Consider the following 20,313-nt stretch of genomic DNA (forward strand, 5'->3'; position numbering starts at 1 on the left):
TAACAATCAACTGTCAAATTTATAAGCATCATATTTCTAGTAATTCATGAACTACAGTGACTAAGGATTATGTGCACCCTGAATTTTAGACCATCTTTCTACCATACTTACTTTCTTAATAAGGCCTAGGCCAAGACAGCAGGGCTCTTATGAGGTGTCGTAGCCTCCTCTGACCCTACTCATAGCAGACAAAGCAGCCCTCTTCACCCATTTTATATACTGGTATTTGTTATTTCACCTTAGATTTAGTTTGAAAAAAGGATTCTATTACTCTAAAGGGTGGGTGGGAGGTGGGATAGGAAAAAAAAAAAGCCTGAGAGTAACTGAAGAGTCAGTCTAGACTTAGTTCTAGTCTAACCTAGCCTAGTCATCTTCTAATGATCAGTCTAATGCTAACATAAGCAGGAGAGCAGGTTTGTCCCCCAGGCAGAGAAGAAATGTTTCAGAGCCACCATGGGCTGCCTTCTTCACCCTCAAAGATGCCATTGCACCAAGGCCTGAGAAGAAGAGAGTAAAGGGCAAAAAAACAAGCTATTCAGCTTTATGTAAACACCATTCAAGTAACCCTGATCATGACTGAAGGTAGATATTTATGATACTTTACACAGAGTATTTTAGTTTCAAAAGAAATGAAATAGCCAAAATAATCAGTGGGAAGCAGAGACAAAAAGGAATGTAAACAATGGAGAGAGGATTTCTCATTTTATATATTCAGTATTTATTAAGCATCTACTTACAAGCCTCTATTCCAGCCAAGCAGCAGGATGAGCCCTGGTCTTTAATTGCTTAGGCAAAGGAAAAATGTGAATGTTTTCCTGGCTTAATAAGCAGTCTAGAAGCAGGAAGATCACTTAGAAGTGACTTGTGCTTACAATCTACTGCGATAGAGCACTTTCCCCAGTAAAAATCTAAGAAATATTCCTTAATTATGCCCTTAGCTAAGTACCATTAACTAAAGTTGAAAAAGCCATAGTGTAGCAGCATCCCACATATAAAAAAAAAAAACTATAAGGAAATATATTTCCTCTTTTTAAACATCTTCCAAATTGTTACAGCTTCCTGATATCCAATTTGTATCCTTCCCATAGTATCTCTATCAGATATTCAAAATATATCACAACATATTACCTCATTAACCTTCACAGTATCTTTGTGAGGTGAGTCCTTTTTTGATGATGCATAGACCTTGAAGGTGAGCAGGCTCAGGCTGGCCGGCCCCACGAACCTCTGAATTACCTGAAACACAGAAGCAATTTAAGCCTTCTCCCAATTCTCCAAACTGAAGGTGTGTAACTTGGGCACCCTTGCAACCTCAGTCACTTCTGCTCCAAAAGGCTTATTGTGCATCATGGGAAATAAATGCATTCTTGAAGTTTTATGGAAGTCAGAACCTAAAAAACATGTTCTCAGGCACTCAAAATTCCAAGTCATCTTTATCTTCATTTCCAAAAGACAGCAGTAGTTCGTGAGTTTTCTACTTAGCCTTTTAAGTAAAATAAATGACACACCACACACACACACGCGCGCGCGCGCACAAACCACTAACAGGGGAAGGAGTTTTTAATGATCTCACCAATTGATTCATTGAACAGAGTGAAGATCCTTTCTTTAATTCTAAGAATGAAATGTTTAGCAGCTCTCGCTTTCCATTCCTACCCAGAGCTGCTCTCCCCCAATCTCTGTTCCCAAACTCACACTCTTTCTGTGTCCTGCTCTCCCTGACTGGGTCACTCATGCCCATGGCTTCAACACAAAGCCAGTGACTCCCAGACATGCAATTCCAGGCCACAGTTTTCTTCTGAGCTCCCAACTCACTTATCCTATTACTTCTGGACATTTCCACCTGGATGGGATACAAGCTCCCACCACCAAACACACGCAAAACCAGCTCATTAGGATCTTGATTGTGCCTCCAAGTCTCTATGAGGCCTGATAGGTGAATGTGTGCTGTAGAATCAAGAAAAGTTTTAAAAAATAATACATTTAAAAAATTAATACACAGCACTTGACCATCTTGAATCTTTCCACCAGAAATGCCCCCTCTTCAGCTACTGTTTCTCTCAGGAATGGTGCCACCCTCCAACTAGACAACCCAATCAGAAGTTCTAAGGTCATCTCCACCACCCCCCATCCTATTGGTTATTAAGTCCTGTTAATTCTGCCTGTTAAAAGAACTTAATTTACTCTCTCCTCTTTTCTTCTCCCCTTGGGCCCTTGTTTCTTTCCTGGATTGTTTCAACAGCTTAATTCTAACTGTTCACCTGGCCCTCTGATGACTCAAACCACCGCACTGCAAAAGAATGATCTTTCTAAATGGCAAACCTGAGTACTACCCGTATTTGAGATCCTTTGGTATTTATTACCTAGGACTTTTATGTGAGTCTAAGAGGCCCATTTATGATCTGACCCCAACCACCTTCTTAACTTCACCCGTCACTCTGCCTTTCCCCATAAAACTTGGACTCCTGCATTCTTCCCATGCTGTTTTCCAGCTTTATGGGTTCATTCATGCTGGTTCCTCCGCCTAGAATGTTCTACACTTGCTTTACTTTCTGTACAATTGCCTAAGAGCATGGAAGTTGATTGCTTTTCTTGTCTTATTTACCCATTTATTTATGACTATGAAGTTCTCCCTCCCAAACTAGAAGCCCTTTCAGGATGGGGCTGTCTCTCACCCTGTATTCCTCATGCCTACAACAGTGCTTAACACATAAAAAATGCTCAAGAATAGTTTCTGCCTGCATGAAGGGACAGAAGACCGGCAAAAAGTAAATGAGTGGTTGACCTGTTCTAACTACTCAGGCATGATTTAGCATCATGGAAATCCTATTCCTGAGATTTGCAATGCCTGTAATGTGAAAGACTAGGCTACTCAGAAATACTCACAAAGCATATAGTGCTAGTTAAAACCTCAAAGGTCTGTTGAAATTTATGCCTGGAGTCACACACACACACACAAAAGGAAATTCCCATATTTCAGAAGCAAACAAAGAGCTGGAAGCTATTTTTTTAAAAAAGAAATGGTTATTACTTAAACTGGTTTAAGAATAATGACTACACCCCAAAGCATTAAGTAGAATACTTGAAAGGTATTAATTTCCAGGCAATACTGCCACTAATTTCTTTTGCTTTCAGGATAAAGGTTAGTGAGCCACTGCTGACAGTATGCCCCTCCCCACTCCCCAGGAGATGGCCTATCAGGTTGCTGGTATCTGGAGGTGCCAACTCAGCGCTCTCTGCCCTCTGGGTCTGTTCAGACTACTGACAACACTGCTGATACTGGGGACTTTCCACTGAGCCAGCTGACTGGCCCCACCCCAACTTTGTTCAATTCCCCTTCTTACCAGCAACAGTTGGTGCCTCATCCCTTTCCCACTTCCCCATCCAAGCATTCTGGGTTCATGCTGACCTCTATTTCCTCCTCATTTGATACAATGCCTTGTGTTGACCTTTTAAATTCTTGATTCCTGATTTCAATCATAAATCCTCCCTACTTTTCACATATTTCATCTCAAATTTCAGTAGAAGGCTTTCTACTGTTTTCATTCAGATTTCTACTTTTATGTTCTTAATGATTAATCTCACTCACTTTCATCTTTTATTTTCAATCTCAACTCATTTACTTTTTTTTTTTTTTGTTTGTTTTATGAAGTCTCACTTTATTTTTTTTTTTTTTTTTTAAATATTATTTTATTAGTTGGAGGCCAATCACTTTACAACATTTCAGTGGGTTTTGTCATACATTGACATGAATCAGCCATATAGTTACATGTATTCCCCATCCCGATCCCCCCTCCCACCTCCCTCCCCACCCGACTCCTCAGGGTCCTCCCAGTGCACCAGGCCCGAGCACCTGACTCATGTATCCCACCTGGGCTGGTGGTCCGTTTCACCATAGATAATATACATGCTGTTCTTTCAAAACATCCCACCCTCACGTTCTCCCCCAGAGTTCAAAAGTCTGTTCTGTATTTCTGTGTCTCTTTTTCTGTTTTGCATATAGGGTTATCGCCACCATCTATCTAAATTCCGTCATTTACTTTTTAAATTTAACATTTTGCTGGAATTTATATGCATTTTTCCAGTTCTACTGAGAAGTAACTGGCACACATTGCTGCCTAAGTTTGTGTACCGCATGGTTAATTTGCATATATTTTGAAACAATTACAAGTTCAGCTAATGTCCATCTTCTCATAAATGACAAAAAGAAAAAAAATTCCTCCTTTTGATGAGAACTCTTAGGATTAAGACTCTTAACAACTCTCCTATATATTGTACATCACTGTAATCTATAGTCACTATGTTGTACCTTACATGCCTAGCACTTATTTATCTTATAGCCAAAGGTTTGTACCTTTTGACCACCTTCCTTCGATTCCCACTCCTCCCATCCTCCACCTATCATAACCAGAATTCTGATCTCTTCTTCTATGAGCTAGGGTTTTTTATTTGTTTTTAGATTCCATTTATAAGTGAGATCACATAATATTTGTCTTTCCGTCTTATTTCACTTAGGATAATGCCTTTAAGGTCCATTCGTGTTGTCACAAATGGTAGGATTTCATTTTTATGGCTGAACAAAATTCCATTTTATATACATGTATGTGTGTGTGTGCACAATATACATACATTTCTTTATTTACTCATCTATCAATAGACACTTAGGTTGTTTCCTTGTCTTGGCTATTATAAATAACGCTATGAACATGGGGGTGCAGATACCTTTTTGAGTTTGTGTTTTTGTGTCCCTTGGATATAGTCCTAGAAGTGGAATTGCTGGAGCACATGATAGTTCTGTTGCTAGTCCTTTTGGAAGAATCTCTACACTGTTTTCCATAATAGCCATATCAATTTACAGTGCCACCAACAGTGCACAAGGGTTCCCTTTTTTCCACATCTATGCCAGCATTCATCTCTTGTCTTTTTCATGATGGCCATTTTAATAGAAGTGAGGTGATATCTCACTGTGGTTTTAATTTGCATTTTCCTAATGACTTGTGATGCCGAACATCCTTTTAAGTATCTTCTGGCCTTTTGCATATCATATTTGAAGAAATGTCTATTCAGGTCCTTTGCCCATTTTTTAACTTGGTTATTTGGTTTCTTGCTACTGAGTTGTATGTGTTCCTTCTATATACTAGGTATCAACCCTTTATCAGATGCATGGTATGCAAACATTTTTTTCCATTCCATAGGTTGTCTCTTCACTTTGTTGATGGTTTTTTTTGCTGTGCAGAGGTTTTTCAGTTTGATGTAGTCTCACTTGTTTATTTTTTATTCTGCTGCTTGTACTCTAGGTGTCATTAACTTTTTTTTTAAATTTACTTATTTCTTTTGGCTGTGCTGGGTCTTCATTGCTTTGTGTGGCGTTTCTGAGGCTGCAGCGAAGCAGGAGCTCCTCACTGCAGTGGCTTCTCTTGCTGTGGCGCACAAGCACTAAAGCTCACAGGCTCAGGAGCTGCCGCCCCAGGGCTCCAGAGCACAGGCTCCGGAGTCGTGGCACACGGGCCTAGCTGCTCTGCAGTATGTGGGGTTCTCCCAGACGAGGAACTGAACCTGTCTCCTGCACTGGCAGGCAGATTCTCATTTGCTGTGCCTAGGAGTCATTAATCTCCACTTTTCCCCACTCCTGCCCATTTTTCTACTTTTAATATTATGCTAAGCCTACCCTTTTATTGCCCAAGTTGTTTTCTTTATCTCCCTCTTCTCCTGACCCAAGCCTACCTTCCCTCCCATTCCACAGCAGGAACTGTGGCCCCAAGGGTGGTAGCACTTAAGAAAGCTCTCTCCTGCAGTTGCCCTTTCAGTTTACTGCAGGCTCTCAACAAATTACAACAAAAAAAAAACCTCATACCCAGAGACCTGGGCCATCCAGAAATTAACACTCCCCAGGGCCACAATTCTCTCTGCAGAGGTTTACTTCGGGGTTGCTCAGTCTCAGCAATGTTGACATTTTGAGTTGGATCATCCTCTGTTGGGAGGCTGTCCTGTGCACTGTAGGGGGCACAGCAGCATCCTGGCCTGTACTCACTAGACACCAATGCAACCCCTCCCAGCCATAAGTCAAAAATGTGTCCAGACGCTCACAAAAGTCTCCTCGGAGGCCTCCTCCTGCCTTGAGAAGTGCCAATTTACTTGATTAAATATTATTTCCTGATATTTCTCACCATTTAGATTTTAAGGAAATCTTTATGCTTTAAAATCTGTGGCCTTAGTCCTAATATGCAGTGACAGAAATTAGCACAGTCAATAACTGTCACCTGAGAAACCTGTGTGCAGGTCAAGAAGCAACAGTTAGAACTAGACATGAAACAACAGACTGACTCAAATGTGAGAAAGGAGTATGACAAGGCTTTACACTGTCACCCTGTTTACTTAACTGCTATGCAGAGTGTATCATGTAAAATTCCAGGCTAGATGAATCAAGATTGCTGGAAGAAATATCAACAACCTCAGATATGTAGATGATAACACTCTAATGGTAGAAAGTGAAGAGGAACTAAAGAGCCTCTTGATGAGGGTGAAAGAGAAGAGTGAAAGAGCTGGCTTAAAACCCAACATCCAAAAAACTAAGATCATGGCATCCGGTCCCATCACTTCATGGCAAATAGAAGGAAAAAAGTAGAGACATTGACAGATTTTATTTTCCTGGGCTCCAAAATCACTGTGGACGGTGACAGCAGCCACAAAATTAAAAGACACTTGCTCCTTGGAAGAAAAGCTGTGACAAATCTAGACAGCATATTAAAATATAGAGACATCACTTTGCCGACAAAGGTCCCTATAGTCAAAGCTATGGTTTTTCCAGTTGTCATGTACAGATGTGAGAGTTGGACCATAGAGAAGGCTGAGAGCCAAAGAATTGATGCTTTTGAACTGTGGTGCTGGAGAAGACTCTTGAGAGTCCCTTGGACTGCAAGGAAATTAAACCACTCAATCCTAAAGAAAATCAACCCTGAATATTCACTGGAAGGACTGATGTTGAAGCTGAAGTTCCAATACTTTGGCCACATGATGTGAAGAGCTGACTCTTTGGAAAACACCCTGATGCTGGGAAAGATTGAGGGCAGGAGGAGGAGGAGACAGTGGATGAGATGGTTGGATGGCATCATCAATTCAATGGAATGAGTTTGAGCAAACTCCGGGAGATAGTGGAGGAGAGAGGAGCTTGGCATCCCACAGTCCATGGAGTCACAAAGAGTCAGACACGACTTAGGAACTGAACAACAATGTTTGGGAGGTGAAGTGTGTGTGGGGTAGACTTGTGGAGAAGGGGCACAACGGGACTTCCTGAAGTGACAGAAATGATATCTTGACTGGGTGAGAGTTACAGAAGGTGTATACATTTGTCAAAGCTCACATTATAATCCGTATATCTTACAATCTGTGCATCTCAATGTGTATAAATTGTATGTAAAAAAAAAATTCATACACACCTAAATCATGTCAGGTTTATGCCAAAATATGGGTGGAGACTGCAGGTCAAGGGTCATTCTCAGCAATGAGTCAGTCACGCACCTGGTGGTATTGACCTGTGCAGTGGAAACTCACAGGAAGAGCCTGGGTAAAGAATCCACAGGCAGAGAAGTCTGATGCTGATTCACTACCCAGCATCTTGGGTGGTTTATTTTCTTTTCTGGTATCAAAGAGGGCTCCTCTTGGTGAGAGACTACTCCATCCGGCTTGACCGGACTTTATCAAAATGGAGATTCTCAATGGTGGGCCCCTACCAGATGGCTATCACAATTTGTCAGAGCTCATATAAACTGTTTGGGTTAAGCCATTCAATATCAGGATTTACAAAGGAAAGTCTGTTAAAATGGGCAGAAATCACCCCAGGAAAGTGTGAGGGCAATAAAAGGAGCAAAGAAGAATCTTCTTTAATCTTTTATCTCCCCAATGAAGAAAAAGAATATGAATCTGGAAGTCTGATGTCCTCGAGAAAGATTTAACCAACTGGGTCATAATCACTAAAGTGCTGGCTTTGTGACATTTTCTTCATGGGCACTCCTGTTATGCTGTTATGCTGCCCATGTTATGGGCATAACCCTGTTATGCTGTTCATGTTGTGAGACATGAACACAAAGGTGTTCTCTCTCCATGAGGGATCCTGACCCATCATGGTACAACCAGACTAAAAATACCTCCTGGGAAGTGAGATCACTGGTGGACCTCTTCTGGCGAGGGGCTAGGATCTCTAGACTATGTGTACCCATGGCCTGAGCACTTACTGTCCCAAGTGACAGTCTTTGAGAATCTTTCCTTGTTTGCCAGGCTCACTCTCCACCCAGGGTAGATGGCTTGGCTCAGAAACTGGGTACATATGCACCTTCTAAGAGCTGATTACAGTCAGCAAAAACAAGACCGGAAAACTCAGCAGTGGCCACAGGACTGGAAAAGGTCAGTTTTCATTCCTATCCCAAAGAAAGACAATCCCAAAGAATGCTCAAACTACCGCACAATTGCACTCACCTCACACGCTAATAAAGTAATGCTCAAAATTCTCGAAGCCAGGCTTCAGCAATACGTGAACGTGAACTTCCAGATGTTCAAGCTGGTTTTAGAAAAGGCAGAGGAACCATAGATCAAACTGCCAACATCTGCTGGATCATCAAAAAAGCAAGAGAGTTCCAGAAAAACATTTATTTCTGCTTTATTGATTATGCCAAAGCCTTTGACTGTGTGGATCACAACAAACTGGAAAATTCTGAAAGAGATGGGCATACCAGACCACCTGACCTGCCTCTTGAGAAACCTGTATGCAGGTCAGGAAGCAACAGTTAGAACTGGACATGGAACAACAGACTGATTCCAAATTGGGAAAGGAGTACGTCAAGGCTGTATATTGTCACCCTGCTTATTTAACTTATATGCAGAGTACATCATGAGAAATGCTGGGCTGGAGGAAGCACAAGCTGGAATCAAGATTGCCGAGAGAAATATCAGTAACCACAGATATGCAGATGACACCACCCTTATAGCAGAAAGTGAAGAAGAGCTAAAGAGCCTCTTGATGAAAGTGAAAGAGGAGAGTGAAAAAGTTGGCTTAAAGCTCAACATTCAGAAAACTAAGATCATGGCATCCAGTCCCATCACTTCATGGCAAATAGATGGGGAAACAGTGGAAACAGTGGCTGATTTTATTTTCTTGGGCTCCAAAATCCCTGCAGATGGTGATTGCAGCCATGAAATTAAAAGACGCTTACTCCTTGGAAGGAAAGTTATGACCAACCTAGACAACATATTAAAAAGCAGAGACATTACTTTGCCAACAAAGGTCCGTCCAGTCAAGGCTATGGTTTTTCCAGTGGTCATGTATGGATGTGAGAGTTGGACTATAAAGAAAGCTGAGTGCCGAGGAATTGATGCTTTTGAACTGTGGTGTTGGAGAAGACTCTTGAGAGTCCCTTGGACAGCAAGGAAATCCAACCAGTCTATCCTAAAGGAAATCAGTCCTGGGTGTTCATTGGAAGGACTGATGTTGAAGCTGAAACTCTAATGCTTTGGCCACCTGATACGAAGAGCTGACTCATTTGAAAAGACCCTGATGCTGGGAAAGATTGAGGGGAGGAGGAGAAGGGGACGACAGAGGATGAGATGGTTGGATGGCATCACCGACTCGATGAACATGGGTTTGGGTGAACTCCGGGAGTTGGTGATGGACAGGGAAGCCTGGCATGCTGCGGTTCATGGGGTCGCAAAGAGTCGGACACAACTGAGTGACTGCACTGAACTGAAGAGCCGATTAAACATTCTCTACCTTGAATTAGAAGAGTCTGGTTTGGAAGTTCAAAGTCAAGTCCACTCTGTATCTTCAATGAGTGCTAAGCTACAGCCACAGGACTAACTAGATCCAAAGGCTGCACTGCTTTAGGTCCAGCCTATCCTCTGTATTGTACCCTTCAGTCACTAGACACCCCTCCTGGAACTCAACTAGTTGAAGGTCTCAAATTAAGGAAACGTATTGGCTTCCTTGAGATTTTAAAGGTAGCTGTAAGAGACCCATAGTCATAGGGGAAACAGGTCAGCTGGTGACCCTCAGTTTGCAAACTTCAGAGGGAGTGTCATGGAATTCTCTGGCTCATGTGGTTAAACCCTCTTTCTTTCTGTCTGACTATATTCCCTAAGAATACATCTTATATGCTGTGCTTATCAAGGTATATCCTCCATCTTAGACACGTGCACTCTCTTTGTCTCTCAACTTTTCTTTTACATAGTCCACAGAGCACTTGATTGTCAATGCAAATTGAGCACCAGGATTGGCAGTTGGTTGGATGGGGCCCTAACAGGAAATATTGTAAAAGAGCAGGCCACCACTGTTTAAAAGGCTTCCACTTCTTACTCTCCCCACTGGAGCTCATCAAGGACTGACAAGAACAAAAACAAATCTGGCTAGGGAAGTAGCGTTATATAAGATATAACAATTGGAAGAGGTCAACTAGAATTTCATTTTAAAATAAATATTTTTTACCTATCTATTCCACATCAGTTACCATGGGTTTCCCAGGTAGCACTAGTGGTAAGGAAACCACCTGCTAGTGCAGGAGACATAAGAGACACAGGTTGTATCCCTGGGTCAAGAAGATCTCCTGGGGGAGGGCACAGCAACCTACTCCAGTCTTCTTGCCTGTAGAATCGCATGGACAGAAGAGCCTGGCAGGCTATGGTCCATAGAGTCGCAAAGAGTCAGACAACTGAAGCAAACACACGCACGCACACCATGATACGACACTTAAGCAAACATGGTCCCTGAGAGTTTAGAGGAAGCTTTGAGTTAACTCAAAGAAACTCAAGTTATAACTTAAAAAAAAATTTTTTTAAGACTCAGGCATAAGACTGAGTTTAGCCTTCAGTACTAGTAGCAAGGGCAGATTGCTGTACACAGTTAACTAAAATATTAATCAGGTGAGCTCACACTCAGATCACAGTGGATACCCAGAGGAACTGTCCTTGTTTTGCAAATAAAAGTGTACTGTCCAGAACTCTAGCTCCAGGACAACTTTCTGATTGTGTCCCACGAAAACTGCTATGGTGTTGCTATTCAGTTGCTAGGTTGTGTCCGGCTCCTTGCGACCCCATGGACTGCAGCACCCCAGGCTTCCCTGTCCTTCACTATCTCCCAGAGTTTGCTCAGATTCATGTCCACTGAGTGGGTGATGCTATCTAACCATCTCATCCTCTGCTGCTCCCTTCTCCTTTTGCCCTCAATCTTTCCCAGCATCGGGGTCTTTTCTAATGAGTCGGCTCTTTGCATCAGGTGGCCAAAGTATTGGAGCTTCAGGTTCAGCAACAGTCCTTCCAGTGAATATTCAGGGTTGATTTTCTTTAGTACTGACTGGTTTCACCTCCTCGCAGTCCAAGGGACTCTCAAGAGTCTTCTCCCGTACCACAGTTCGAAAGCATCAATTCTTTGGCACTCAGCCTTCTTTATGATCCAACTCTCACATCTGTACATGACTATTGGAAAAACCATAGCTTTGACTAAAAAGACTGCTTTAGGGACACATAAAAATCTCAAGCTGAATCAGTCATCCTCAGAATTATTCAAGGATGCTCAGGAACGGTGGGGCTCAAAACCCTGACAATTTGCTTTATCAATTTTATGGAAAACATAGCATATAGTCTCTCTCATTATTAAGAAGAGTAATACTTTTATTCTCCCACCATTACAGATCTATTATTTTACTAGAATTTCCACTAAAAATATATGCCAATTTCCTAACACAACACTGTAAATCAACTATAGGTCAATAAAATAAATTTAAATATCTATACATATATATAAATTTAAAATATATATACACATATATGAGTGTGTATTTCTGTATGTATACATACACACACCAGTTTCCTTTTCAATAAAATGTGCTGTGTACCAGGACTGTGTAACATAAAAGGTTTCAGAATCACCTGGGAATTTTTTTAGACTCACAGATTCCAGTGCCTTCCCCCAGAGTGTCTGACTCAGTAAACCTACAAGAGTCCCAAGAATCTATTCCCACGATCAGCCAAGTTGAGAAAACCACTATTCCAAAAGCAGATGCTTGAGGAACAATTATTCAACTTAAGTTTGTAAAAACACTAAATCGTACTTACTTTCAAAAACACTTGAAAGGATGAAATGAAAATTGTCCCAAACATAAAAAGGAACAGTGACTGGCCAACCACTAGAGAAGTTACAGGATTTATTTACATTCAAGAAAATCTTTCCCATCTTAAACACAACACAATACCCTCTACCCCTAGTCCTCTAACTACTGTCCACTGGTTAGAAGACAGAACAGTGGATATCCTTAGTGAGCTGGGGAGTAACTTAGAAGGGCCCTGAAGGTTTCTCAAGTACAAGATATACCAGTACAGTTTGTTTGCAAAAATTTCTTGTGATCTGTGCACTTTCCTGTATGTATATGTCAACACAAAGTTAGAAAGACAGATTCCGCCTCCTTTCTCTATTTTATTCCCTCCTCCCCTCACTACTCAAGATATCTAAAAGTGGCCTTTCCCAGGCCACCGATGACCTCCCAGTAACTAAACTGCAAAGGACACCTGGCATCTCAGTTGTGCCCTGAAACTGGTGACCCCTCCACCAAACTCTCTCTTCCTTTAGTTTCTAAGATTCTGTTCTAGCTCCATTCTCTAAGCTTTGTAGGGCACTCCACCGATCTCTATATGGGCCTTCTCTTTGTCTGCCCATCTCTTCAAGGTTGATGAGTCAGAGTAGTACTTAATCCTCTCTTCTTCTCACTCCAGCACAACCTCATTAAATCTAAGTCTTCAACTCCCATTCTATGCTACTGATACCCAAATCAGTAGGCCAATTCTGAGGCCTGGTCACTCCCTAAGCCTCAGCTTGGTTGTCTAACTCCCCATGGACATCCCCATCAGGTTTTTCAATTGCTACCTCATAATGAGTTCTATCTTTCCAAAAAGCTCTTTTTCTCTGAGTTTCCCTACATCCTAAATAGCCTTACCAAGCCACACACAAGACAACATCAAAGCAATTCTTTAATGAAACAGTGAAAACAGACTTCAAAGATAATAAGATGCAGTCACTGCTCCCACAATCTAATAGTTTGGAAAACAAATAATTACGCCACTTGTGATAAGTGCATTACCAGACAAAGGACAGGAGTAACATAGAAAAAGGAATAAGGTACCAAAACTGAAAATCTGGGGAACAACCATAGAGAGAAAGCAGAATCAACAATCAGAAAGTTTCTGCCTGCCTTCCTATCTTCCTTCCTTTTTTTTTAAAGCAAAGTCACCCAACCGATTGATGTTAAGACTCAGTGTCACTAGGAGCAGTCTCTGTAAAGAGTAACAAAAGAAACAAAGGTTTGGATCATAAGGATGATTTCTCACACCACACTACAATCTTTTCAGTTATACTCATAATTAGCTACAATCTATGGGCTTCCCATGTGGCTCAGTGGTAAAGAATCGGCCTGCCAAGCAGGAGACCTGGGTTGGATCCCACGGTCAGGAAGATCCCTTGGAGAAGGAAATGGCCACCCAGTCCAGTGCTCTTGCCTGGGAAATCCCACAGACAGAGGAATCTGGTGGGCTACAATCCACGGGGTCATAAAAAGTCAGACACAACTGATTATCTAAACAACAACAGCTACAATCTCTAGATGGAACAAATACAAGCAACCATAAACCATGACTTTTACATATCAACATTCTCAATCCAGAAGCTCTCTTTTAATCTCAAAATCAGATGGGTTTCAACGATAATCTACTCAAAATAAATAACCTGGTATCAAAACTGTATAAATAAATCTAATGCTTTAATTACTGCCCATTTTAGCTATTATATAACTAGCTGTCATATAACCTGTACACTAAAATGTGCAGCTATTTCCAAAGTTATTGGATAACATCACTTTTGTATCTATCACTGTGGGTGGAAAATAAATGGCATTTGGGAACATTTTAAAAGTAAATGCCATTTAAAATTAAATATTCCTATATTTATAGGAAATGAGGCACTATTATGTATTTTCTCCCTAAATGTTACACTACTTCTTTGATCTTCAATCAACTTTTCCTGCAAAAATTTCCAACTGAAAGCATTTTTCACTTAAAAACAAAATGCTTTTAATTTGATTCTTTCCAGTTATTTAAGAGGGAAAGATCTGATAGGGATTTTTTTTTACGTCTATGAAAACTGACAATACTTTTGAGGTTATTCATGTTCTAAAAGAAGAACCTAAAACAAAAAATAGATTATGTAAAAGAATTTAGGGTAAAACAAAATGATGAAAACAATAAACAATTTTGCCCAAATCAGGCTGCATTGCTGTCCTTAGTAATGTGCCATAAGCTGAATAAAAAATAAAGAGAAACTAAATGAGTCTGCATTCTCCAAACATCAAAAGAATATGCCTCCCCCCATAATAAGCATTCAGTACAGTACCTACATTTGATACAGCAATCCTTCCTAATCTGGAGGGTCACACACCAAAACGGTAACAGAGGCTTTCTCTTAGAAGAGGATTAGAGGGACGCAGATGATGGAAAACAAATAATTATCATAACGGTACTGTTTGACTTTTTACAAGAAAAAGTTATTTTAGCATGATTTACACAATTTTTCAAATAGGTATTTTCTCACCTCATACCCCTCAGGATGGCTACTATGAAAAAAAAAAAAACAAAATAAAAATGCTGGAGAAGATAAGAGAGAAACTGAAGCCCTTGTGCATTCATTATTGGTGGGAATATAAAATGGTACAATCACTAAGGAAAACAACATGGAAACTCTTCAAAAAATTAAAAGCAGAATTACTGTATGATCCATCAATTCCCCTCCTGGATATAAATGGAAAAGAACTGAAAGCAGGGCCTCAAGGATGTATTTGCACACCCACGTTCATAGCAGCATTATTTACAACAAATAAAAGGTGAAAAGTCACCCAACTGTTCGTGCCATATATACATACAATGGAATATTAGAACCTTAAGTGAAATAAGTCAGTCACAAAGACAAATACTGTATGATTTCATCTATATGAAGCATCTAAAGTAGTCAAATTCATAGAAACAGAAAGCAAAATGGTGGTTACCAGGGGCTGTAGGGAAGAAAATGTGGAGTTGTTGTTGAATGGGTACAGAGCTTTGGTTTGGTAACATGAAAATCTTGTCCACAACAATGTGAATATATGTAACACACTTGAACAATACACTTAAAAATTGTTAAGATGGTAAATTTTATGTTATATGAGTTTTATCACCATAATTAAAAAGTATGGAACTTAAGAAAAATGATTAAGGTGGTAAACACCAAAAAAAGCAATCAGAAAAAAATACAGTATACCTTTTCCTCCTCAAAAATAAGTTTTTCTCTCTCCAAAGTAGTAACCTTGATAGATCATATCAGAACTTACTGTAACTATTTACATAACAAATTAATAAAGGAAATTTACTTTCAATATGTGATCATACAGCTTTCATTTCTAAATGCCTTCACATCAAATTTTAAGACTATAAGAAAACGTCTCAATATATCTTAAATAAAAGCAGGTTAGAAAATGAAATAAATTAGATTTTTTTTAAAGGGGTGGGGGATTTGTGAAGTTTTTGAAAATATCAAACGAAGGATGTCTATATAAGTATGCCCAGAAATGAGTCTGAAAAAGATATGACAGTGGTTATATACAGGTGGTGGGATTAAGGATGATTCTTTAGAATTAAATGAATATCCTGAAGTTTTTGCAATGAATAATTTTATAACATGAAAGAAACAAAAATGGCTGGATCCTGAGGATATTCTAAACAATCTGCCAGAAAATGTGATGGTAATTCCAAATGAAAAAGGATAAAATGTTTTGATCAGATGACATTTCTGGAATAAATATACTGATCAGTGATGGCATGTTTGGAAGAAATGTATTGACAAGGTAATTAAATCTGTCCTCTTAATAATGACTATTTTGACAGGCCCTCATTTGCATGTAGAAATCTGGGAGCCCTTACACTTCAACAAGACAAACCACAATCATTTCGATCTGTTTCATAGTGAAGGGACTATAAAGTCAGTATTTTAAGAGTTCAGACTTTAACCAGCGAAAAGAAAAACTGTCTTCCAACTATGACGAACATAGAACTATCTTATGAGAAACTCTGAATTCTGTTAATTCTGTGCTGGGCTAACTGATATTTCCTAGTTCCTCCTCATCCACTATAAACACACTGTGATCTAAAGAGATAGGGGAAGAAAAAAACCAAGGCTGTTTTCAAGATTAACATTTTTTTTTCCAGAAAACCACCTTCTATTTTATCATTGGAGGGCAGAATTCACCACAAAATTAGGTCAGCAAAGCAAAGCAAATATGTTTCATCTACAATTGTTTCATCTTTTAAAATAGTTACAGAATTTTGTTGAATTCACACACAAAAAAATAAACTTGTCTGATAAACAGGAAGGAAACCTCAGAGCCAAAGAGTGAGATAATTGTTCATTCGGGCAGGTTTTGAGTCATCTGGTTGGGCTGTACTGGTTTCACAGCCTTGGAACAAAGATGACATATAATTTATCATGTAGCAAATTTACTCTGAACTTCCTCATTCAGACAGAAATTTAACAGTGCTTACCTAAACCCGAATGGCATCCCAAGATCCATTCAATCTTTTCTAAGTTAAGGAAATAGAGGCAGCAAAAAAAAAAAAAAAAAAAAAAAAAAACCCACATAAGGGAATATTGACTTCAAGACTTGCCTTTCAAATGCTTCTACATTTTCTAACAACTAAAAGGATTTCCATCTTCTAAGAGGAAGAGGTATTCTGTCAAAGTAAATTCTATCTACACCCAGGTTTTGTTTCCTAACAGACCACTGTGTGCACAGAGAATGTTGAACTCACTGACAACTGCCCTAACCTCATCTCAGTTATTCACAGGCTTTTTATTCTTCAAAGAAGAGGAAACTGCAAAATTCTTTTGTAAAAAAAAAAATCATGTGCAAGGCTCAAATCAGCTGATGACCGTCTAGATTCATAATGAAAATCTCTGCGAAAATAAGGAACAAAAACAGGAAAAGTCAATATTTGGACTAAACACAGCAACTTTTGACAGTGCTCCCGAACCATGTGACTCTACCAACAGACTCAGTGTCAACATTTGCCAAGTGAGGCAAGCCATTAGCAAATGATTTAGGAAACTCGTTGGAGTCCTCCTATCACTTGTTCACCTGCTCACTCACCAGTTTAACCCATGTCATCAAATGACACATGAAGCAGCACCTTTAATGGGAAAGGAGATTCATTTCAGCAAGCACAAGAAAAGCAAGCTGTTACTTCACAAGACTGACATCTATAGAGTGGGGGGAAAAAGAAAAATGAACCTTTATTGTTTTCATATATCCTATTTTAAAAGACTGTTCAAAGGAATGAAGAGGAACATCTGCAAAAAAGAAACCACTGTGTCCGTGCCCCAACTAAAGCAGCGAACATGTACTTGTAAACCTGTCCCTAGCTCCCACAGAGGCCTCCTCATCCTCACCCAACCAAACAAAGACGTCCTTAAGTTGGAGCCAGTGAGGGCTTGGAACAAAACAAACCGCTTGCTTCAAAGAGTGAGAAAGAAGTAGGAAGACAGAGGGTGGCTGTATTTAAAGTGCCTTTAGAACAATATTCATTCAAAATACAACTTACTGTGTATAATGCTATTATCATGAAAACACAGTTTAATATTCAAAGTTATAGGCTGTCAGCATAATGAAACCCTTAGACAACCCTTGCTCTAAATTCCTCCTTCTACAAGTTTTAGTGTACAATGAAGCAAGTTTTGAAATTCACATTAAGAAACTGGCAGTTCAAGGTTTCTAATAAAACTGGCATGAGGCCATGCAGCAAAAGTGAAAAATAAGTAGTTTCCAAATTCTAAAATATATCTCGAGACCGAGTTTTTTTCCTCCCTGAAAATATCCATATGAAGTTTCATGTTGTATGCACTAACTATAAATTTCCACTTTAACATTACTGGGGAAAATCAACTGATACAAACTCTTCTAATTCCTTCATTGAAAAAAAATCTTTTGGTACTTTCCTGTCATATTATAAGTTAATTCTCAAGTTTTTGAAATAGGTATGTATCACTGCTACAGAGATTTCTTGTGCATCTAACTACTTGCAGTAATTTTAAATGTACTGTACAAACAAGTATCAAAGTTCATTTCTCAGGCTGTAAGAAGTTCCAGCTAGCCTAGAAAGGACATGGGTGTGGAGTACATATACATGTAATTAAAACATTAAACCTTTAAATCATAAAAAGTCAGTAAATATGCATAGGTCTCATGGGGCAATAAATTTATCATAAATGTCAAGTGCATTATCTACTGTTCCCCATTTTGTCTCTGCTCCCCGTTCTTTTAGGGTATAATTCATCTACTTCCTCCTTCTCTTCTTCCAGTGTTAGCTGCACATGAGAAGCTATTTGCATTTTCAAAGTCATTGGGAAGAGTGGTACAGTGTCCTGAGCAGAATTCAGTTCCAAATGTGAAGTGAATTTACTCAAGTTTGAGCTACTTTTTATAGTCCTAGGTCGACAGTGCTAACCTGAAACTCTAGATCATTTTGGTGGACAGGTATGATGCAAAAGGCATCAAAAGTACCTTACATTCGTTTAGTATTTGGCAGTTTACCGTTCTTCCTACGTATGTTACTGCATCTAAACCTTCCAACAACCCTGTGCCATATGGGGGGCCTGTTACTGTCCCCACAGCACCCTGATAGGGGGACTTGGGGAGATAAAGAAACCTCATTCAAGTTGCTCAGCCAGCAACCAGAAACACAACCAGAACCTGAGCCTGTGCTTCCTGACTGCAGCCTGCGGTACACAGCAGTTTTTCCTTCTCCTTTGTGATCCTACCACCCAACATCTTTGAAGGGTAAGAAAGGAAGAATATTCAGTTAGTTCTGCATGTAAATATGCTTTTATGTGAGCAAAATGTATTCACTGAGGATTTTCTTTTTCCGTTTATCAGTGTAATTCTCCCCTCAGTTTATACTAGTAACATACTATTCATGGTAAGAAAATTGATTTCAGAAAGACAGGCAATAAAGGCATTACATCAAGACCGAACAGTCACAAAGCATATGCGAGGTAATAACACCTTAGAGCCAAGGATATGGTCACCTCAGGCCCCTCTGAGCAGTGAGCTCTGAGTACAGGTCACGTCTCCGTCCTACAGGAACGAAGTGACATAGACCAGCTCTCACTAGGCTATCTTCTGGCCCTTGAGGCATTTGATGATTCCTTTACCTTCAGCCCACATCTCTTCTCAGGAAAACTCCACCCTCCTGGGTTCCATGCTAACTAATTACTTCCATGTTAACTGATTACCACCTCTAATGTCCACAGAAACTTCTACAAATCCAACCTGTTCAAAAGCAAGTTATCATCTCTTTCAAGCCAAACTCAGGCTTCTTCTACTTTCCCATCTCACTCAATAGTTCTAACAGCCACTCAATTTTCCAAGCCAAAAGCCTAGGCAGCATCCTGAAATTCTCCTTCTCCCAACTCTGCCACATCCAATCAAATACCAAGTTTTGACATTAAAAAATAATTTTGGAAAGTCCCAAGACTGTGCACCACCATAACACTATCATAGCAGCCTCCTATACAAGACCCCAACTAAAAGATATTAAGAGCTCGTGTCTACAGAGCACTTACTTTGTACCAAACGCTGTGCTAAACTCTGGGTCTGAGTTAATTTAAATCCACACAACAATTTAAGGTTGGTACTAGTCTTTGGCAGGGGGTGGAGGGGGGCAAGGGTGCTGCACCAACTGGCATGTGGAATCTTAGTTACCTGACCAGGGACTGAACTTGAGCCCCCTGCATTGGAAGCACGGAGTCTTAATCACTGGACTACCAGGGAAGCCCCAGGTTGCAACTAGTCCTATCCTTCTTTTACAGATGAGGACAAAGCTACAAAAAACTTTAGTATCTCACCCCAGGTAACACGGTGAAGCCCAAGGTTTTATCCTGACACTGAACTCTCACTTGTGTCCTTGCATGAGCTTTTTCTCTGCTTAAGAAGGCTCTTTCAACCTTGTCTGTTGAAAAGACCAGGACTAGAGCATGTTCTCCTCTACCAAGTCTCCTGATGCCCCCTGCTGGTGCTTGTTCCTTTAAGTCAGTACTTCTCAAGTTTGGCTACACGCCCTACAAACTAGAGGCCTAGAGTTCAACCCCAGAGATTCTGACGGCATTGGTCCAGTGCAGTCTGGGCACAGGGACTTACAAAAAACTAACCAGTGAGGGCTTCCCTGGTTGTCCAGTGGTTAAGAATCCACCTGCCAATGCAGGGG

The 20,313-nt window shown here is 40.1% G+C and overlaps 1 protein-coding gene across 2 annotated transcripts in view; it reads right to left on the bottom strand.

Annotated features, from left to right (window-relative positions):
• APOO (apolipoprotein O) overlaps positions 1-20,313 on the bottom strand; it is a 56,951-nt gene that overhangs the window by 29,985 nt on the left and 6,653 nt on the right. For both annotated transcript variants that reach the window (XR_010660404.1, XM_065915290.1), the window contains exon 2: positions 1,129-1,236. Coding sequence is in view for 1 of the 2 variants with exons in the window: in XM_065915290.1 (XP_065771362.1) it covers positions 1,129-1,236 (108 nt within the window). In the remaining variant the exon portion in view is untranslated. The remainder of the gene's footprint in view (positions 1-1,128; positions 1,237-20,313) is intronic.

This window comes from Muntiacus reevesi, chromosome X (genome assembly GCF_963930625.1).
Source record: "Muntiacus reevesi chromosome X, mMunRee1.1, whole genome shotgun sequence".
Taxonomy (NCBI): Eukaryota; Metazoa; Chordata; class Mammalia; order Artiodactyla; family Cervidae; genus Muntiacus; species Muntiacus reevesi.